The sequence below is a fragment of the Babylonia areolata genome, chromosome 4 (genome assembly GCF_041734735.1).
Source record: "Babylonia areolata isolate BAREFJ2019XMU chromosome 4, ASM4173473v1, whole genome shotgun sequence".
Classification (NCBI taxonomy): domain Eukaryota; kingdom Metazoa; phylum Mollusca; class Gastropoda; order Neogastropoda; family Buccinidae; genus Babylonia; species Babylonia areolata.
The window spans coordinates 51,378,804-51,401,199 of record NC_134879.1 but is presented as its reverse complement, the minus strand read 5'-3'; the positions used below and the strand labels follow the sequence as shown (position 1 = coordinate 51,401,199).

The 22,396-nt window shown below is 38.5% G+C and overlaps 2 protein-coding genes across 2 annotated transcripts; one reads left to right on the top strand and one right to left on the bottom strand.

Annotated features, from left to right (window-relative positions):
- Window positions 1-1,013: 1,013 nt before the first annotated feature.
- On the bottom strand, window positions 1,014-9,667 carry LOC143281287 (protein YIPF4-like). The gene is made up of 6 exons (XM_076586423.1): window positions 9,511-9,667; window positions 8,500-8,662; window positions 7,631-7,802; window positions 6,994-7,071; window positions 6,345-6,458; window positions 1,014-4,969 (listed from the first exon to the last, which is right to left on the bottom strand). The coding sequence occupies exons 1-6, from the start codon at window positions 9,665-9,667 to the stop codon at window positions 4,832-4,834; spliced, it is 822 nt and encodes a 273-aa protein (XP_076442538.1). The 3' UTR covers window positions 1,014-4,831.
- A 196-nt stretch (window positions 9,668-9,863) lies between these two features.
- LOC143281736 (uncharacterized) lies at window positions 9,864-20,866 on the top strand. The gene is made up of 12 exons (XM_076587011.1): window positions 9,864-9,901; window positions 11,501-11,750; window positions 12,644-12,763; window positions 13,667-13,790; window positions 14,179-14,316; window positions 14,836-15,051; window positions 15,771-16,055; window positions 17,020-17,218; window positions 17,715-18,147; window positions 18,800-19,649; window positions 20,256-20,298; window positions 20,742-20,866. The coding sequence occupies exons 2-12, from the start codon at window positions 11,590-11,592 to the stop codon at window positions 20,864-20,866; spliced, it is 2,694 nt and encodes an 897-aa protein (XP_076443126.1). The 5' UTR covers window positions 9,864-9,901; window positions 11,501-11,589.
- The last annotated feature ends 1,530 nt before the right edge of the window (window positions 20,867-22,396 follow it).

The window sequence follows — 22,396 nt, the reverse complement described above, 5'->3', positions numbered from 1 at the left end:
CCGAACCGTGAATCATTATTACACAATATATAACTCATTTTATCGGGGTTTTTTGTTGTTGTGTTTTTTTATCAGGATGCTTGGTATCGTTTTGGGTTAAAATACAAATTGTAGAACCCCTCCCCCCTTCCCCACAGCCAAAAAAAAGTGAGCAGGTTACAATCAGAAATAAGAAAATATGTATGTACCTGCCGACAGCACCATAAGTCATGATAAAGTGAGAGTATTAAAATAATATTGTAGTCTATGTCGGATCTTTCTGGTTCTGATTCTGGTCAAATACATGGTAACAAATTTTGTTTCAGTTGAGTATGTGTTTGTCAAGTAATGTGCCAGATGAAAATATAAACACATGCATAAGATCATGCAATTCTGCTGCATTTACTTATTTGCGATATTTTTCTTGTCAGTGTAACAGTTCATTAAAAAATATTTCTTATTCATAAAATTATTTAAGTAAATGCTGTATGGATCTGTTCAATCATTTTGTTAAACGGTTTTTCATGCTATATTGCTTTGGCGTACACACCATTAAAAATACATTCTGAATAACTATTTTCTAATATAAATATAATTGTGTCTGAGTCTAGGTAACTGGCTTTTACCAGAACTTTCTTTCTTCTGCAGTCACAAACTTCAGAACAAACACAGATTGATTCAACAGTCAAAACTGTGAAATTGAGGACTGGTGATAATTTAGGGTCTATTTGAAAATGTTAAACAAGGAGTGTGACCATGTACTTTGACCAGACACAGAGTGCAGTTTGGGAGATGTTTTCAGCCATTCCATTTGATGGCGGCCTGGACGGTTCTGTAGAACTCCACAAAAAGAAGAATTGAACCATTCAGCAAGAAAGATTAATGTTAGGATGAAACAAACAGTTTTTTACAAACTAATGACAAGCAAGTAACTTTTTGTTCTATCACTGGATTTTAGAAAGAAAACAGAAACCTCAAAATGTTTTGTTCAGAAAAAAGTTTGACACATACAAATTCCCATTTCAATCAGGCAATACCAAAATATCTTTTATTTCAGAAAAAAGCACAGTACTTCCCCAGTAAGTATCAGCATTAAGTGACATACCTTAAAAACATTGGTGAAGCCTTACATTCCTTTGCTTACATGCACATTACTTGGACACAGGTAATGCTGAGAATAGCTCATTCCAGTCACTGTCAAACCTTCACAAGTCACACCTTATTTTACAGCAGCTAAATGGCTAAAATTGTCAACCAGGTAAGCACAAGTTTAATACTCCAAACTGGAACAAAATACTCTATGCCTCATTTCTGCTTACTCTCCCCCTCATCCCTATCTGCCTCCTCATCTGGATCTTGAGTCAGGGAGTTAATTCTGAGAGAAAAGAGGAAGAAATCATTACTGCTGTCTTGTGCACAGTCTTAAGGAAGCACCCACAATAAGAACCCAAGGCAACAATGACACTGTCACAGACAGTGGCGAGTACCTTATCCTTTAATTAAACAATGGGCAAGTCTTTGCCAATAAATGAGCAACTTAGACCTTGCCAGAACTGCAGAGGCCGTTGAAAAAGGGAAATACTGCATCAGTGCAAGAAAGAAAACTGGGCGTTGTTCAGAATGTGGAAAACAACTGTTAATGTTGTTGAGATGCATGATGTAGCATCATGCTGAAAGTAAGCTCTGGAAACTGTTTCCCTTTTCACTTTGATTCAACTCTCAGTACTGTGCCATGTGTGACAAAGAACATAACACAATTCTCTGTCTCTCTCTTGAAAGATTTGGTGACATAATCATTATCATTCATGATTCAGAAGTTACATGCATTTACAGAATGTGACACAGTATATCATGCTGAATTATTTAAGAAAAAACAACAAACCACTTTGTTTATAGTTAGGCACACAAACATCAGTGATATTCTGAAGCATGACCATCTGAACAGATTCAAAATATTGTGTATAAATTACACCCAACAGATAACCCTATGTACATTGCCCTTATTACTGAAGGATGATATGACCATTGTTCTAAATGACCATGACACAATACAATTCTCATGCTTATTTTCACAAAATATGTACAGAGAAAGAGCTGTCATTACACTGAAAAATAGCACAAGTACATGTGTAAAAATGTGTTCTGTCAAATAATATCACAATGAAGTGTGTTCATTTTCTCTCTCTCCCTCTCATATTTCTCACACTCCAAATATTCTCGATCATCACCCACACAGTTATACTGCAGTAAAAGATTATAGAACCAACCTTTGTCATTTGCATAGACTTACAGGATGATTTCTAAAAAAAATGTCCAGACAGACTGGGCATGAAACGTGCCAGAAATCACAACTCAGATGTGCCAGTCTATCCTCAGATAGTCTGACAGTGTCCATTTCTGATGAAAAGAGCATTGCTTTACAATCTTACATCAATGAGCTGACTTTAATTTTAATGGAAGAATTATTGTTTGTTGGAATTCAATTGCATGAAACAGACCATCTACATGTTTAGTGGTTTTTGTTTGCAAGTAAATTTATCTAGTCTCACTGTCCGTATTACAATTAGTAAAAAAAAAAAAAAAAAAATTTTAATAAAATAAAATAAATAAAAAGCATGCAGTTGTCAACAAATCTTGCAAAAGGTGTCGACAAATCTTGCAAAAGAAACTGAACTTTTAAGCTACTTGTGAACTCACTGTCATTTTCAGATCCACAACAGCAACTGGAACAAATTCATTTTGCTAATATTGTTGGTTTGAGAACACCTCCACCACCCCCTCCCCTGCATCCCTGCCCCCAAGAAAAAAACAACAACCCAACCTGCAAAAATACATTTCTGATCAATGAAATGTTTCTGTGGAGTTATACTGCCTTAAATGAACTATCAATAGCTGAACTGCCTTGAACTGGTCTCTAAACCCTCAACACAGGAATCGTTTCTCTAAGTGAGGCAGTAATCATCAACAGAAAACTGTCATCTGACAAAACTGACAGTATGACCAGTCAGTTCCAACAAGTGCACAATACTGGTTCCTAATGGAAGTGACATAAGTAAGGCCTTGTCAACCAACTTCCTACACTTATTTACCAATGACAAATATCAGAATCGAAAGTGCCCTTTATATATTTGGACTGTCAGATATAATTCCTCCTGCCTCATCACCCAATCATTGGCACAGATGCGCAGTAAAATATTTTAATCCCATCACACACCAAAGTTCTTGTGAAAGATGTGTTTGATTTTGCCCATTCTCATTTTACAGAGAGGGTGTTATGGTTTTGTTTCAACAAAGCCAAGTTATATTTTCAGTGTTACTAAAAAAATACATGGAATATGAACACATATTTAAATCATTATTATTTGTTTCTTTTCTTTGCAAACTTGAACATTTTGAAACATGTAACATAAACATTTTTAATGGCATTCTTCATTTCATACTGATGATCATTCAATAAAAACAGATCTGTAATCACAAGATGAAGGCGTATCTTGACAAGGCATGTGAGCACAAAGATAAACCACAAAAGAGAAAATAGGCAACATGAGATCTGAAATCCCTCAAATCAAGACCTCTAATCTAATCTACAACATCACCATGCTATCCACATGCCTGCTGTCAACACCCACATGATTTACAATGCAGGCTCTAAACAGCTTTGACCATATATGAAAACAAACTAAATATTAAAAAAAAAAAATTAAAAAAAATACCATCACTACTGCACTATTTCATTCCATCTGTTCACCCATAACTACATATATTCAACTACTTGATCAGAAATATTTCAAAACCCGAGCAAAAGTATACTATATAAAGAAAGAAAGAAAAAAAAGCTCCAGGAAATCGCTCACCAACTGGACATGGCTAATTTCCTTCGGTTTAAAAAATGACAAAATGACAAATTATAAAACATGAAAAAAAATCTGGCAAACAACGGTAGCCGTTTCTCTCTCTCTCTCTCTTATACACACACACACAGCACAAATGGACCACAAACTCACTAACTTTGTTACAGCATTGTGCTTCGGAAGAGGGAAAGACCTCAGGTCCGAGATACATGTTATACATACAATCTATGTTTTCTTTTTTTGTTGGTTTGTTTTGCATCCACTATATCTTGAGTGGTGATTTGGCGCTGGTCGTTCAGATGAGATGATAAACCAAGGTTTCCTGTTCAAAATAAACTAAGCACACAAAAAATAACCCATGGTAACATAACATTTCCACTGGAAAAATTGTGTGAAAAAAAGGTAAACAATATATATAGAGAGACATAAATATACATAGACACAAGAAAAAACAAACACCAAAAGAAACATCTGACTGAATGAGTGCTCTACACAAGTATAGCAGCTTGAACTTCACAAGGAAAAATATCTGCTGTGATGAGAATACTACATAATGCAAAGTCGGCGATCAGAAGATGTGTCTTTGCAAATACTGTTAACCAGTAATTTCAATTTTGCATCCCTTATTATCATTTCTGACAAGCACACAGCTCCCCCCCACTCCCCCACACACCCCCACTTACCCTCAAACACTTTGAAGCCCAAATTATACACCGACTACATATTGTTTCCTAAGAATTTCAGCATATCTAAGTATCACCATAACTTCCAAGTGGCAAAGTAAAAACATCATAATTACCATAATACACTGACGATGGATTAAACACAGTCCAAACATTCTTTGCCTTACTATCTCATGATGATATCAAAGACAAAACTGACATTAATTTTTCTCAGAATGGAGAAACGAAAAATGTAGCCCTTTCTTCTTTCACCCAGGTTGCAAGAATCCAACCAAAGAGGTTTGTCTTGAACAGTTCGCAAAGAGACAATATGCTGTTTCACACACCTGTGTAGAGAGAGAAGAAGTAAATGTAGAGAAGGAAGACAGGGTAAAAGAGGAGAGGCTTTTTGTGTTGCAGCTCCTCCACACACAGCAGCGATCCTGCACTGAATGACGCCCACACCACACCCAGTAACTGCAACATGAACAGGATGCACAAGATTCATGAGATGTGTTCATCTCTGGAGATATATATAATAAAATAGAACAGAATATGTCTTTATTACCAAGTGTACCGGGGTCAAAATGAATATTGGGGCGGGGGAGTGGGGGGAGGAGAGGGGGGAAGGGGATGGAAAGATACGAACATAAATAAAAAATCATACACAAACACAGATACAGTAGAAATTAGGATACATACAAGTGCATAACAATATAAAAACTTGTGCATACTCACACATGCATGCACTACACACACACACAAACTCTCTCTCTCACACACACACACACGTTTGAACAGAAGCTGCATATTACAATATTACATATGGATGGGGCTGATGACTAGATCTTCAGGTAGATGGTTGTTGATTGCATATATATATATAGATATATATATATATGTATTTCTTTTTATCACAACAGATTTCTCTGTGTGAAATTCAGGCTGCTCTCCCCAGGGAGAGTGCGTCGCTACACTACAGTGCCACCCTTTTTTTTTTCCCTGCGTGCAGTTTTATTTGTTTTTTCTATCCCAGTGGATTTTTCTACAGAATTTTGCCAGGAACAACCCTTTTGTTGCCGTGGGTTCTTTTACGTGCGCTAAGTGCATGCTGAGCATGGGACCTTGGTTTGTCATCTCATCTGAATGACTAGCGTCCAGACCACCACTCAAGGTCTAGTGGAGGGGGAGAAAATATTGGTGGCTGAGCCGTGATTCAAACCAGCGTGCTCAGATTCTCTCGCTTCCTAGGCGGACGCGTTACCTCTAGACCATCACTCCACTAAAATAAATGTTCACTCAAGTGCCCCATGCGCCTCGTGCAACAACATATCATTTGTATTTGTATTTGTATTTCTTTTTATCACAACAGATTTCTCTGTGTGATAAAATACATACACACACACACTCACAAATCACACACACAAACACAAAACACAATTACACCATAGCACTTTCAATGAAATACATATACTGTAAGGAAAAAGACATTTAGGAGGATTACAACTGCACTTGCAAAGAAATTCTGTCAAAACAAAATATGAATGAATATTCAGCTCATGATGAGACTGCATAATTGCAGATATCTCAGTATTTACCCATCGTTTGTCACATCTTTAGGGATGAACAGACATATCCCAAAATAAATGGTTTGCCCTTTGATTTTTGTACAGATGTGTACTGTGATCAGTTTCAGTTCTAAACATACACACACACACACAGACACACACACAAACATACTGACAGACAGACACACACACACACACACAAACACACACATTCATGCTTGCTTACACACTCGTACAGATTAAAGAAGCACAACACATAAGATACAAAGATGCACTCTTCTCACCTGCAGAGCCCTACTAAGGTAAAACAAAGAGCTGACCAATGGGAGGATTGTAGCCACCAGCACCAGTGGTAATACTGAATAACCAATGACACCCAGACACTGAGAGTATGTGACCTGCACACCAAAGTTTAGAAAATAGTTATTATGTTATCACCCCATATACAAGATACAGCTTAGAGGCTCACATGTGATGACACTGCTTTCAATTCTTATAGTATCTTAGGACAAGGTTTAGGTTCGGGCTATCTTATAGCTATTCACGATTTTCACTAAGGACTGCATAGTGATCATGATCTGTTTGTCTTTTATGCACAAAATGCAAAAGAAAATAAATTACCATCTCATGTTTTGTTGTCCGGTTACAACCTTTGGAACAACACCACAAAAATATTACTGTTCTTTGTTTAAACTAATTTTACTCATGACCTCATGTCAAGAAGAAGTCAGTTTCAAATTTATTTGTACAAAGTCTTCAAGTTCAAAATTTTGTCACTAACCAAGCTGTGCTTAATTACCATTTGTTGTATAGATCTGTTCTGTCTTGTACAAGTTTCCCCATCACCCTGTTCATGATGGGCCAAGGCCTTTCTGAACAAACCATCTGAACGTGACTCAGAAAACATTCCATTACACCACAAAGGTGACTCACCTCACCCCCCAGCACCCTGGCCATCAGGAAGACCATGAAAGACCCACACAACCAGATGGTCAAGATCCAGGATACCACCTGTTCACATACCCAAAGTTCATTTGAAAACACCAACAGCAAACAAAAAAAAACATCATTATAACTATCAGTGATCACAACACTGAAATAATTTCACTGGCTGTGTGGCAGTACAAAAAAATGCTGCAAATGAATTTTGAAATTCTGCCAAAGAAGTCATCACTTCTTCTGAGTATTTCTCATAAAATCAGAATATTACTTTTTTCTCAAATTCCTGTAAATATATGAAAATACAACAAAACAGAGACAGTAGGGCAGAAACAGCGATAAACAAAACAAAACAAACAAACAAAAACACCCCAAAAAACCAACCAACCAAACAAACAAAACAAAAATATATGTATATATATCATGGTCAACATTAAGAAAAGCTGATCTTTACATAAATAACATAAATACACTTAACAAAGAGGAAGAAGAGAAGTGCTGGATTTGAGATTTAACTGACACAAAGAATAGAATAAGTGGAGTTAAAATGCGAGACAAAGAGAAAAGATTAATGAGAGACTGGGGCATCCAACAAATGTAAGACAAAGATAAAGGATTGAATGAGACTCACTCTAAACTGCCCATACAAGGAGACCAGGGCATACAGCAGGATGATCAGAAGGGGACCCCAGAAGTCAGGTGACTCCCGGAGGATGTGTCTGTTGAAGCCCAACTGTGGCAAAGGGAACATCACACAGCGCACTTTGTAGAAAATGTCCTTCATGTCGATATCCAGCTCCTCCCTGAAAAATGATAAACAAACAGACGGAATCAGAAAAATTATAATGCGTGGATGTCATTTACAAACTGTAATGACAACAGATCTAACAAATGACCACCAGATATGGAGACAGTAATGTGTTCAGCAGTGCAATGCCCCCACGACCAAGTCCGGTTATGGGACCAGTGACCAGAGGCCATTTATGAGAACATCCAGTCAGGTTCACAAAATGTCACATATTTTCTTAATCATGTCACCATATGTTTCACTTTTGGTGTTTGTACTTGAACTGCCGTAAGCAAAGTCTGTTTGAGGTACATTTTGAAATAAATAGAAAAAGGAGGAACAATTCAAATTAAACAAATGAAACTGAGAATGAAACCAGTCTGTACAGGGTGCCTTAGGTCAAGATTCTGGGATCAAAATGCCATCTACAAACTGACACACTTAGACAGAAACAACAAGAAATAATCAAAATACCTTCTCTCTCTCTCTCTCTCTCTCTCTCTCTCTCTCTCACACACACACACACACACACACACACACACACCTATGTCAGAAAGTACAAGGGGTAAAAAAAAAAAAGTGCACCACTTTGGCTCACATTTGAAGGAATATAATTTTATATATAACAAAACAAATCAAACAAATAAAAGGGCAAAATAATTTCTTATAAAAAGAAGAAAAGAATGCAATCTGTTATATAACAAGCAGCTCACAAAAGTGGCCTTTGGTCTTCCTCCTCCTCAGCATCATCTTCTTCCAGCAGCCACCCAAACCCACGATTTTCCAGGAACTTTGATGCTGCACCTCTTTTCCGCACTCCATATCCGGTGCCACCTGTTGGAGCTGCCTGAGGTGCGATGGACCCTTCAACACTGCCTGCAATCAGCACAGCCGAATAAAGGTTGGGTTCGGCACATTATCTAGGGTGTCAGCATAGGCTGCACATCATTTATTTACACCTGGCTTCGTTGTAGTGAGAATGCTTGAAACCCGCACTGAGGTGTGGAGCTCGCACACAAATGACAAGCAGCAGGCGTCATTTAGATTCTGACTGGTTGTTCCTCGCAACAACCTTGCTTTTGCAGCATGGGAATAGGGCACATTCTAATCAGGCGTCATGACACCAGACGTCATCAGTCTTGATGCCCTGTGCCTGACATTTGTTGCCTGATATAGTGATAAGCTTGCACATGAGGCTCTTCATGAAATTTTATACTTGATGCCTAAAACTTGATGCCCCATATGTGATGGGCCTAATAGTAAAAACCTAACAAATATACTGTTAGGAACTTGATATCAATTTCATAACCAAATGAAAAAAGATTTCTGTCACTGTATCATTTATAAGATCTACTCTTTCTCTCTCCTGTTTGCTCTCTAGAGGCTTTCTTGGACTTCCACCATTCTTCCACTAAACTTCACCTCCCTCCCATCTTCCCCTTTCTTAGCTTCTCACCAAAACCCCATAATCAAACAATACTGAGGTTGGTTGCAAAACTGCAGAACTAAGTTAAGGAAATCAGAGTAGTAGTACTGGTTGTAGTTGGAACAAGTAGTAGAACTTTGTAGAAGTAGTAGCGGTCGTTGTCGTCAAAGTAGTAGCGATAGCAGCAGAAGTAGTAGTAGAACTTCCAGAAGAAGGAAAAGCAGAACAACCACAACAACTAGAGGAACAACAAAAATAAGGTTCTGAGAGAGAGAGAGAGAGAGAGAGGGAAACGAACCTCCTCCAAGATTCTGTGGCACAAATTGAAACGCATCCGGAGAGGGAGGACTTTTGATTTCATGGGCTCTGTTCACTGGAGGTGGGCCAACATTTGTGAGGTCGATTGACACCTCAGTGCTGTGTGGATTTGACGACGACGTAGCCATGTTCGCCATCTTGTTGTCTATGTAAGTGTAGTTTCGAAATGAAATGTAGACTCCGACACGTAACCTTTTTTTTGATAACAATTTTAACATTTCATTCAAAAATATTTATGACAGTGACATGAAAAATATCTAGTAAGGCCTTTGAGCTTTGAGCTAATACGAAACTATTTACACTACTGGCAACGCGGGAAAGACGAGACACGAAAGCTGACAGAACACAGGACCCAGCGGTATATTTTATGGGTAAGAATGTTGCGAGACGCTGCTGGTTATCATTAAACTATGTTTGCTGTGCTGTAGATTTAGATGTTTTTATTATCAGCTTATTGCACTTGGTAGGTCACTGCAATGGCTCACAAAGCTCCTGTCCCGTCAGCTGACACAGTCCTTCAAAACAGTACTGTTTCATGTATGTATACGTATCGATCAAGCGTTCAAGTTTCGAGCACGTACGGCAGTTACCAGAAATGCACCATCTACCAGTTGATGTCGGCATTGTAGTAAGCAGTGTTGCAGTTATACACAACGAATGGTTGGATATTTGGGGTGGCAGAACCAGCTCATAATGTGATATTCAATGCCTGGTATACTTAGTTACAGACCGTTAAACACAGTGCAAGATCTGTTTTAAGATCAGCTTCTGCAGACCTTAGAATGGATTCTGAATATGTTTATGGTAAACCACAGAGGACAGTGATTATTCAGGTCGTCTGGATGATGTAAAAAGATAATAGAATATACTGAGAATGCAGAATCAGTTTGGACACAAAATATAAAATCAGTGCATGATGACAAAGTGAATGTGACTCAATCCTGTCAATGAAATGATGACATGAGCTTGTGCTGTTATGCTGAGGAAGAAGGCAGACGTCATGAATGAACAGTTCAGGGCATGTCTGATTTGGGAGAAAGGCCCCACCTTGACCATGGAGATTTCCATTGCTGGTGTAGAAAAGCTGCTGCAGAACCTACACAATGTATAATAAAGCAGGTAGCCCTGACATCTCCCCAGCCATCTGCTTGCTACTGGTACTGCTGCACAGCAGATGGTGTCAGTCATTGCCTATTTCTACCAACTCTTTCCGAAGATGAGCAAGACCCCAAAACATGTTATGCCTTTGTGTAAAATAACCAGTTTTTAAAGTCAGCTGGAGGGAAGGGGGTGGGGGGACTAAAAAAGCAACAGGCTTAATCAAGTTAATGTTTCTAAGACTAGTAGCTAATTAGTGCTAGAGCTAACGTAGCTACAGGTCTGTTAGTGTTATTTAAGTTTTTGACAAGTGTGATCAGTTATCAAATTTGATTTTCTTGGAACTGGTACATTTATTGTACCATAGTGATCATAATATATTGTTAGTAGTATTTTGTTCTTTGTGCTATGTTTATTACAAATATGATTAAGTTTGTAAATTATTGTTTATTCTTTATGTTATGGAAACAAGAACATACCCAGCATACACAACCCTGAAAACGGAGTATGGCTGCCTACGTGGTGGGGTAAATGAACAAAACAGTCACACACGTAAAATGTTTGACTGAGTGTGTATGTGTGTGTGCCTGAAATCTGATTGAATGACACAGGAAACGAATGATGAGCACTCAGTGGCAGGTGTCAGCAAGTCGGCTCTACCCAGGTAGGCAGCCTGATGTGCAAATGACCCAGTGTTAGTAAAGCGCTTAGAGCTTGGTCTCCGACTGAGAACAGGCGCAATATAAGTATCTGTATCAATCAATCAATCAAATTATTTGTGCCTATTAATAGTTAGTAAACACTTGTTGCTGTTGTCCCAGTAAGTAGGGTTTTAACATGCTCAGTGCTATGATGACTGTTTCATTCAACAGATTAGATGCAGTTCACTCAGAAGTACAAGCAGGGAAGCAGATGATTTAAGTCTTTGGGTAACTGGACTCCAGTTGGCATCTCAAGAGTCATGGGTATTCAAGGACTGCTACCATTTCTGAAAAAAATTCACACACCAGTGAACATCTCCCAATTCAAAGGCTGCACAGTTGCCATTGATGCCTACTGCTGGTTGCACAAAGGGGCTTTCTCTTGTGCTGAAAAACTAGCACTTGGAGAGAAGACTGAACAGTAAGTATGACTGCATGCAATGTGCAGCTGAACATGTCATTGATTTCTTTCTTTTTTTATATATTTTAATATTTTTTAAATGACTTCCAGATCCATAGTATGTAGTTTTATTGAATGAGAGAATGCAGGCCACTGCTTGTTAAACAAATATATTTAGTTAATGATTTTCACATGCGAGGGTAACTTATTAACTAATTTTCTCATTATCTGTTCAGTTCAGAAAGTGGCTTTGGCTCTTTATGAGCACAAATTTGTTTTGAAAGAACAGCTTTGCAGACTGGAATGTATTGTGTAACACTGTAATTCAATAAAGAAATAAGTGATGTGGTTGCCACAGAAATTTATTCTGAATGCCTAATGTAAGAAAAAAACAGCTGAATTCATATCTCATTATCTGTAATTAAAAACAGCAGTCCATGAGACAGTTTATGGAATAGAAATATAATTGCTTGCTGAGTTTTTCATGTTTTTATTCTAGTTCATTTAATGTGGTGATCAACATTGCTGGATTTCAGTCTGAAGCTGTGAAGGGCTCCATCTTGGGTTTGATCCTGTAAGTCATGTTACTAGTGCCTTCTAGTCTAACTGGTATTTAGCTAAGACTCGTGTTTTCATTGTCATGAAAAATGACAATGAAAATGTTCTTATTATCTTTATAGATAAATGGAATACTTTCTGATGTTTTACTTTTAGGGAAAATTTTGATAAATGATGTTTGATTCCTTTTTCATTTATGTTTGTGCATGCTTTGAATGATTTATATTGGGTCATCTTTTAATATGCAAACTCATATTTTTGTGGTTAAATATCAGTATGAATTGAAATATTGTGAATTACAACGAACTTTCGAAATGCAGAGATGTGCATTTGATAGCTGTGTGCAATATTTTCAGGTATGTTTACTACTGCATGAAGTATGTGGACTGCCTTCTTCGTAATGATCTCAAACCTATTCTGGTCTTTGATGGGTGCCACTTGCCTTCAAAGAAAGACGTGGAAGTCTCCCGAAGAGAGTAAGTCAAGAGGTTGAAGAATTCACATACATCATATTCCTGTACCCTAGAGGTTTGTTTTCAGGAGTTATGATTTAGATTTTTTTTTTTTTTTTTTTGAGGGAAAATAAGCCAATAGGATCTCCGGTTTTAAATAACTGTTTTGAAATAAGCCTTTGTTTGACTTTGTTATTGTTTGTTTGTTGTTGTTTTTTAAAGAAGTTCTCTGAAATTTTGCTAATATTCAAAATTGGTTATACCAATACAATGTTAGAATTTATAGAAAAATGTTACTATGTAAAATGACAAAAAAATAGTATCTTCTTTTGGTATTTTATGTTAAAATTTAATGGAAGTTACAAATGCTTTCACAGAGAAAGTTTTTGATGCTGCTGTTAGTCGGATGTGGTGTTTACTAAATTAATAGATTTTCAAATTTGGAATAAGCGTATTACAGTTTTTGTTCTCACTGCTACACTCCTTGAAACAATTTCTTTGCTGCCTTATTTGACCACACAATGACATTCACTGTTTACTGTGCAACTGCAACGTGCTTTCAAATCACCCTATATACTAATACAGTATGTTCCTTTGTAGATAGTGAACATATTTTTAGACTTAAATGTTGTGTTGCTGAAAATGCATGGACTTGACTGGCGATACAGCATAGTAACTAAGAATGGCAGCCGCCCTGATATTATAATGATGTTTACTAGTTATGTCAGGTCGTGAATAAGTTGCGTCTAACAACTTCTTTTGAACTCCATATGGGAGCCTTCAGTTAGATGTGCTTTTGCATACATATTTTTAGGGAAAAAAAGTAATAATTATAGTCTTTTACATATAGTGTATGCAGTAATTATTATATAATTGCCTGACAAAGTTTTTTAGTTTGAAATATAATACTCATTTGTTCCTTTTCAGACGACGTGAAGTGAACCGAAAGAAAGCGGCCCAGCTGTTGAGGGAAGGAAAACGACAAGAAGCTAAAGAGTGTCTGCAGCGTTGTGTTGATATCACTCCACAAATGGCTCTGCAGCTTATGAATGTAAGTTGCAAGACTATTATATATATATATATATTGTTTTTCATACAATAACAAGTAAGCATTCTTGTTAGTTGTAATCATGTCTGCGCCCAGTCTGTTTGTTTAACAGTCAGTTATAAATTGCAGCAATAGAATGTAATGAAAGTGCAGTCTAAACAGTTATTTGTCATGTATCAAAGTGCTTTGCTATTGATAAATCATCATCTGAAACTTATTCAGGGATGTCCACTTTGAAAGATGATGCTTGACTTTGTGGTACCAGTGCACAAATGAGGTAACAGTGAATTATAGCAAAGTAACTTAGAATGGTTTGTCATAATGCTTTTGTTTTGTTAAACTGAAAGTGATTATTTGACTTATTTTTATTCTCTTGTGGATGGCAATGCAGGCATGTCGAGCCCGAGGAGTGGATTGCATTGTTGCGCCGTATGAAGCAGATGCCCAGCTGGCTTACCTCAACAAGGCTGGCATCGCTCAGGTCATCATCACAGAGGACTCCGATTTGCTGTTGTTTGGCTGTGAAAAAGTGTGTCTCCATTCATTTGTGGTAGTTCTTTGTATGGTTACTATTCTGTGAATGTCTTAGGATTCTTTTGTATTTTTTACCCTCTGCAGTTAAAACTTTTGTTTGGCAGCTGTCCATGCTAGTAGTGTGACTGTGTGTGCCATTGACATGTATATTATGTGTATGAAGATTGTATGCACGTCCTTAAAGCATCTGCACACACACACACACACACACACACACACACACACACACACACACACACACACACTTAACAAAACCACTCTGCCTCAGACCCATCCCCTAAAATAGGAACATTTTCCTGGAGAAAAATAGTCCAAATTTCATATTGCCACTTAATTCAAATTCCTCATGTTACTGTGTTGTGACAAGAAAGTAATTTAGTGCAATACAAAACATTACAAAAAAGATGTGCTTTACATGTAGCATACAAAGACATTAGTAGATCTGGTTTATTATATTGCAGGTAATGCTTTAAAATCACTGATAAAGTAAAGAACTACCTGCAATATGTGGCAGGTTATCTTCAAAATGGATTTCTTTGGGAACGGAGTGCTGATTGAGCAGTCACGGCTGAATGAAGTGGTGGACATCCAGGATGGATTTTACACCTTTGAAAAGTTTCGTTACATGTGCATCCTGTCTGGCTGTGACTACCTGCCCTCACTGCCAGGTATAGGGCTGGCTAAGGCATGCAAGGTCTTCAAGGTGGCCAGGCAGACAGATATTAGACAGGTAAAGTAGTGCTAAGTGTGACTTAAGTTTTGAGTTTATTATTTTTGGTTTTAGTTTTGTGTGTGTGAGTGCGCATTTCAGATTTTCACGCCACGTTTAGAGGTTTTGTGTGTGTGTGTACACTTTGCAGATTGTGTTTGTGTGTGTGTGTGTATGTGGGTGCCTGCACACTCATTGCAGATTTTCATACCAAGTTTTGAGGTGAGTTTTTTTGTCTATTTGTGCGTGCACACTTTGCAGATTCTCACACCCTTGTGTGCATATATATATGTCTACATATTATTAAGTAAGATAATTTTTTTCTAATACTAAAAGTAAAACTGTTAAGTTCTTTTTTAAAAAAGATGTTTGGATTAAATGTACCTCTTCAGCACTGTTTCAAGAAAGGAAAAATGATTATGCTGAATCACATGTTCAACAGAACATTGATAAAGGTGAATGGGTGGGTGACGTAATTTATGTGACTGATTTTGATAATGACGTATTGGACACACTGGATATCAAATGACACATCAATCAAGTACTTCAGTATCTGTGTTAATCAGTGAATCACCAAAACACATGTTATATGATTCTGCTACAAAGACTGTTCACCACAGTTAGTACACAATCGTTGCTTGTGTCTTCCCTGTCATGATGAATGTGGGTGATGAGTGAACAGTGTTATTCAGCTTATTGCCATAATTATTTTCGTTCCTTTTTGCACACTATCCTTGCAGTTGCTTAGGAAGATACCGTCCTACCTCAAGATGAGTTTGGTGGTCACGGATGACTACATTGACGGCTTCATACGTGCGGACAACACGTTCCTCTACCAACTGGCCTTTGATCCTCGCACAGGTAGATTGTGCCCGTTGACCCCATACCTACCTGAGGTTGAGATTGAGGAGCTGAGGTATGCTGGTCCCTATTTCTCCAATCAGCTGGCCCTGCAGATTGCGCTGGGCAATGTGGACATCCACACCCATGAGAAGATTGCAGACTTTGATCCACATACATATATTGTGAGTTTTACCTGGTGTGTGTGTTGTTCGCTTATACATGTCTGTGTTGGTTATTATTATAAAGCTGCAGATAAACTGGAATTGCAAAAAGGGCCGAACAAATTTAAGAGGATCTCATATTTGTATTCTGACATGTTCGAAATAAAATAGGTTATACTTATTGCGAAATAAGACTGTTTAGAAATTGAACAATAAAATGATGATGATTTGTGTGGACGAAATAAAATAGGTTATACTTATTGCGAAATAAGACTGTTTAGAAATTGAACAATAAAATGATGATGATTTGTGTGGACTCATTGTATTATCTGTTGACAAAAAACTGTTCTCTAACATACTTCACAGGAGGATTTCTTCCTAGAAACTGGCTGGAAAAATGGGTTAAAAAAATAAATTAAAAAAGAGATTGTCATTGCTGACAAAATTGTACACAAGCACTTATAGTTTTTCAGTTAACTTCATAGATATTATTTGTGGTAATAAAGTATTGACTGAAACTCTTCTGTGTCTTTGTTTCTTTCTCTTTCCCTCCTGTCTTTCATCCATCTGATCGCTTCATCCACTGTCTGCCCTGTTCCATTTGTTTACATGTATGACCTGAGCTACATGGTTCTTTTGCAAGGCTTTTTGTTGTTTTTTTGTTCTCAGCATCCATTCAGATCACCTTATTGTGGGAATAAATCCAGAGTGCCTCATGTGTGGTCAAATAAGTTCTGACAACCACCCGAGCTTGAGTCAGTAAAAATTAAAATGATGTGTGCAAGTCTTCTGTTAAAAGTGTTACATGCTTATATTTCATCCTTTGTAAAGAACATATATATAACAGAATGACAATCATTGATACTAGTTAAAGGTTAGATGTTTTTTCTGATACATGTATTGCATTTTGCTTGATCACAGAGATAAGATGGCAAAGTTGAAAATTTGTTTCTGAGACTGTTTTGAACTATCATATTGTTCACAGCCCAAGCACTCCAAGAAACAAAGTGACAAGCGACACATGCTCAGCATTTGGAATCCCGGATACCGACCTCTGTCCAAGACAGATCTGTCAAAGACGGAAGCAGAAGAAGCTGATTCCCACAGACCTTGCTTGGCAGGCAAAGAAGTGCAAGTGAAAAACACTGTGACAAAGCGAAGTCCTGTGAAACGTGTCCGAGAAGGTTGGCACCGGAGTTTGCTTGTTTCTCAGTGAATTGGAAGTTAATGGCAGGTTCTACAATGTAAAAAGTTTGGTCAGATGTATATGGTAACGCTAACAGATGATTTGCTAAGTTAATGTCAGTATGACACATTTGATGTTTGGCAGGTAAGTTAAGGTAGCTGCCGTTTTGCTTTTTTTGGGAGGGTTCTTTTTTGTCTTTTAAGGTTTTTATATTGTAAACACTTTATATATATGCTCATGTAGACAGTTTTTGCATGCATTCATTTATTTTGTGCTCTTTGAGGTAGCAGTTTCTGTGAATTAATTTTTCAAGTATAAAAAAGTAAATGATAGTATTATGCCCCTTATGGTGCGTGTGGCACACTTGTCAGTTTAGCACCACATGTCCTGGAGAATTATGAATCAGATATTATTTCATGATCTTTGAAAAGAAAAATATGAAGGAAACAGCATTTACATCTGAAGTATAAATGAAACAATTTTGATTTTTGCAGTGATTGATAGCATTGACGTGAAGACGGATACAGAACTGACAGACCTGTATTCTCAACCCAAAGTTCAAAGAAAGAGGAGGAAAGATTCAGACGAACTTGCGCTGGATCCATCAACACATGTGCCATCCAAACTTCCCAAGCTTGCTGATAGTGATGAAGACACTGTTGATGTGAATTCACAGCAAACAGCCAAGAAACAGGTGCTGTCACCGTCCAAGTTGTCCAATCAGGCGCATCGCAAACCTGTCATGACAGCCGATGATGCTCTCTCTTTGATTGATCAAGAATCAGCTGTGGCTGCGATGCCTGAGGAAAAAGAAAATGGCAAGGCTCCCAGAAGGAACAAGTTTGCAGTGTCTGCCTTAGCCAGGAGGGCCAAGTTCAGCTTAGATGCTCCTGCTTTACCCAATGTGAAGGTGGAGGTCAGAAGCAGGTAGGGACATGTTATGTCTGCTTTGAGTTTAACTGCTCGGTTTTCTCTAAAGATTACCTTGTCAGCGGTGGATTGATGAACATTGCTATCACTCAGTATCACCATTGCTGGAAGTTTGGGGTTTACATTCCTTGTGAGATACCAGGTCTCTCACCTGGGTAATGCGCACACCATCAGTACTATGACGAATTAGCCCTCCTGGGATCCTGTTAGTGTACTCTGGCTGCCTTCCTCTGTTTCATTATACATACTATACTGTGACCCACTGGTGCAGACTAGCACTGTGCAAATAACCACTCTGCCTCAGTGGATAAGAAAATTCCTTTACATTGATTACAAGCATAGACTGTTAATCAGAGGTATTGTTGTGACTGGGTGTTGGGTGTGTTGGTGACATGTTTTTAACCATTGTGAACATTAGGCATGTATGTTATTGTCTTATGTTGATAGCCCTGATAATGTGATATTTGTGTGCTTGTCTTAAAGAGTTTAAGCATATTGTGATATTATGCAATGATGAAAAAAATGAGCTGAAATGACATCAAAATTATGTCAACAGATAGAGAAACTATTGTGGAAATTATTATGGGGGAAAATATTGAAGAAGTGGTGCATAAGCTAAAGTAAAAATTGATTTTACTGCATTTTTCAGGTACTTCAGTTCTTCAACACCTACTTTATCCACTAGCAGTCTTCCAGTACATGAAAACAACGATCAAGATGATGCAGTCAGTGCTACTGAAAATAAGTCAAGTTCTGCCCATGTCAGCAAAGCACAAAAAGAAACTTCTGTTGATGACAGTTCAGTGACTTCTTCAAAGATAGATCAGTCAGATGTAGACAAGTCCACTTCCAAAGATAAAATAGAGCATGTATCATTCTCCCCAGTTCTAGAAGCCAAAGACAAGTCTGTGTTATCCAAATTTTGTTACCGCAATGACAAGAAGACACAACATGATTCATCAAAATCGACAGATTCACTAAGGCAAGGATCTTCATCACAGTCAAAAACGTCAGGCAAACTGTCACCAGGTTCAGCATTCAGCTGGCCAGGTTTCAAGTTCTCAAAGTCCAGCAGCACTCCCACCCTCTCATCCTTTGTCCACATCAATGCGAACAGCAACAAGCCATTCAAGCGAGTACAGTCAGAGACCAAATGTGAAGACGAAGACATTCCTTCACCAAAGTTTGAGCCATCAGGTAGTCAAAGAGACTGCAGCGAAGCTTCACAAAACTCTGTGGAGGCTGTTAGTAATATTTCTCAGTCCAGCAGAAGATTGACTTCAAGTCAGTCGCAAGGGGATGATGGTGACAGTATTTCACAGCTAGCTGTCAGTGAGGGCAGTGTGGCAGACATGGACAGCAGTCAGCACAGCAATCTGTACAGCATTGATTCTGACTGCTTTCCTGGCAGTCAGGACATTGTGGATCTGACGGACTGTGACAGTGTGTCAGGGAAAAGTGGGAACCACAGTGACCAGACCAGCCCGGCAACTTCTCAGGTAATAACCTAAAAAACAGTGGACACTTCCAAGCCTCGTTTTTTTTTTCCCTTGTCATTTTAAAAGATATTAAAATTCAATAACCACCATTTTTCTCTCATTAAGTTTTCTCCTGTTGTATTACATAAGATGTTTCCTCACTATAGGTAAAGACAATTTTTTTCAGTATGTTTTCTGCTTCCATGTATGATTTTAGTTCTGGCACTGTTGCCTCTTTGCTGCTGATGTTTCAACAAAGTAAAAGTGATATATTGATACTAGTTATAGCCTCACAAATGAAATGATACTGCATATTTGTAATGAAATTAGTATCATGATTTTAATTTTCCTTCCTGAGACTGAGAGAACATTGCAGATCATATCATGTCATGGGCCATTTTTTGACGTGCTGTGGATAACAATGTTATTTTAAAATGTACAGTTTAACTGTGCTTTTCTCTAAACATATTTGTTAAACATTTTAGTTTGTAAATTTGTTACATTCAGTGTATTTATTGTGACAGTGTAATGTGTAGTATAAACCCATACACATTTATAGAAAGACTGAGAGTGAGAGAAACTTTGTTACAGAATATATATGTAATTATAATATGGTGTGTGTTTCAGTCATCTCTTAAGTCTCCCAGATCTACACCAAAAACACCTACAGGTGAACCTTAAGTTTAATACTGTTTCTTTCTTTTTTCTCTCTCTTGTTTACAAAAAAAAACAAACGAGTGGAAATGGGAACTGGTTTATTTTGTAGTGTGCCCAGTGCTGTGGGAATTACCATGTCTTGTGACTGATTAAAAGGGCTGATAATATAACTTTATCAATGACAAGAGCTTATTGTGAGGGTGAATTGAATTAATATAAGAAAAAGCTAAGAGAAGAAAAAAAAGCTCTTTCAAAATTAATTTCAGATAAAGATATTGTTTGCACTGATTTTGAAGGGAAAATAATTTCCTGTGTTCTCCTGTGGAGTAAAGACAACTAATCATACTCTGTTCAACAATGTTCTGGTGTTGTGTTGTGTGGTTGTTTTCTGCTCTAATGTTCAGCAATTTTTGTTAGCTTCTGAGGCTTCAGTTCGATCCCTTGTTTCTGCTTCAGGTGTAGGGGCCAAGAAGTGTCGGGTGTCTGGCCTCTCACGTGGGAAGAAGAAAACGGCCCCAGGTGTGGATGAGAAGCAACAGAAGATCCGAGACATGTTCTCCCGCTTTGCCCATCACAAGTAGGCACAGCTCCCTGTCTTTGTGCTTCATGCTCCTTGTGCTCTGAGCTACTGTGAGTGACTGCCTAGACTTTGGAGTTTGACATTGTTTCTTTCTCTCTTTTCTTTTTTTTCATACTAATGTTTTCTATCCTGCGAAACTTCATGGATGTCTTTTCATAATGTTTTCTAACCCCAAAAACTCCATGGATGTCTTAAAAAAATTTTTTTTTGATTAGTTTTCTATCCCCAGAACTTCATGGATGTCTTTTCATGCTGTCTTCTGTCCCCTGAAGTGTTAGGGGTGTCTTGTTTGTGCTGTCTTCTGTCCCCTGAAGTGTCGTGGGTGTCTTGTTTGTGCTGTTTTCTGTCCCCTGAAGTGTCATGGGTGTCTTGTTTGTGCTGTCTTCTGTCCCCTGAAGTGTTGTGGGTGTCTTGTTTGTGCTGTCTTCTGTCCCCTGAAGTGTCATGGGTGTCTTGTTTGTGCTGTCTTCTGTCCCCTGAAGTGTTGTGGGTGTCTTGTTTGTGCTGTCTTCTGTCCCCTGAAGTGTCATGGGTGTCTTGTTTGTGCTGTCATCTGTCCCCTGAAGTGTTGAGGGTGTCTTTTTTGTGCTGTCTTCTGTCCCCTGAAGTGTTGTGGGTGTCTTGTTTGTGCTGTCTTCTGTCCCCTGAAGTGTTAGGGGTGTCTTGTTTGTGCTGTCTTCTGTCCCCTGAAGTATCGTGGGTGTCTTGTTTGTGTTGTCTTCTGTCCCCTGTAGTGTCATGGGTGTCTTTTTTGTGCTGTTTTCTGTCCCTTGAAGTGTTGTGGGTGTCTTGTTTGTGCTGTCTTCTGTCCCCTGAAGTGTTGTGGGTGTCTTGTTTGTGCTGTCTTCTGTCCCCTGAAGTGTTAGGGGTGTCTTGTTTGTGCTGTCTTCTGTCCCCTGAAGTGTCGTGGGTGTCTTGTTTGTGCTGTCTTCTGTCCCCGTTGAGGGTGTCTTTTTTGTGCTGTCTTCTGTCCCTTGAAGTGTTGTGGGTGTCTTTTTTGTGCTGTCTTCTGTCCCCTGAAGTGTTGTGGGTGTCTTGTTTGTGCTGTCTTCTGTCCCCTGAAGTGTTGTGGGTGTCTTGTTTGTGCTGTCTTCTGTCCCCTGAAGTGTTGTGGGTGTCTTGTTTGTGCTGTCTTCTGTCCCCTGAAGTGTTGTGGGTGTCTTGTTTGTGCTGTCTTCTGTCCCCTCAAGTGTTGTGGGTGTCTTGTTTGTGCTGTCTTCTGTCCCCTCAAGTGTTGTGGGTGTCTTGTTTGTGCTGTCTTCTGTCCCCTGAAGTGTTGTGGGTGTCTTGTTTGTGCTGTCTTCTGTCCCCTCAAGTGTTGTGGGTGTCTTGTTTGTGCTGTCTTCTGTCCCCTGAAGTGTCGTGGGTGTCTTGTTTGTGCTGTCTTCTGTCCCCTGAAGTGTCGTGGGTGTCTTGTTTGTGCTGTCTTCTGTCCCCTGAAGTGTTGTGGGTGTCTTGTTTGTGCTGTTTTCTGTCCCCTGAAGTGTTGTGGGTGTCTTGTTTGTGCTGTTTGCTGTCCCCTGAATTTCCA

What these genes read in the sequence shown, in the direction of transcription:
- LOC143281287 (XM_076586423.1), bottom strand. Translation starts at nt 9,667, where the DNA reads ATGGCGAACATGGCTACGTCGTCGTCAAATCCACACAGCACTGAGGTG. An exon ending in GAAGACCAAAGGCCACTTTT is followed by an intron (nt 7,803 to 8,499) that starts GTGAGCTGCTTG and finishes ATCATTTTTCAG; the next exon opens with GGAGGAGCTGGATATCGACA. An exon ending in CCAGGGTGCTGGGGGGTGAG is followed by an intron (nt 6,459 to 6,993) that starts GTGAGTCACCTT and finishes TTTGGTGTGCAG; the next exon opens with GTCACATACTCTCAGTGTCT.
- LOC143281736 (XM_076587011.1), top strand. Translation starts at nt 11,590, where the DNA reads ATGGGTATTCAAGGACTGCTACCATTTCTGAAAAAAATTCACACACCA. An exon ending in TGTTGTTTGGCTGTGAAAAA is followed by an intron (nt 14,317 to 14,835) that starts GTGTGTCTCCAT and finishes AATATGTGGCAG; the next exon opens with GTTATCTTCAAAATGGATTT. An exon ending in TTGATCCACATACATATATT is followed by an intron (nt 16,056 to 17,019) that starts GTGAGTTTTACC and finishes TATTGTTCACAG; the next exon opens with CCCAAGCACTCCAAGAAACA.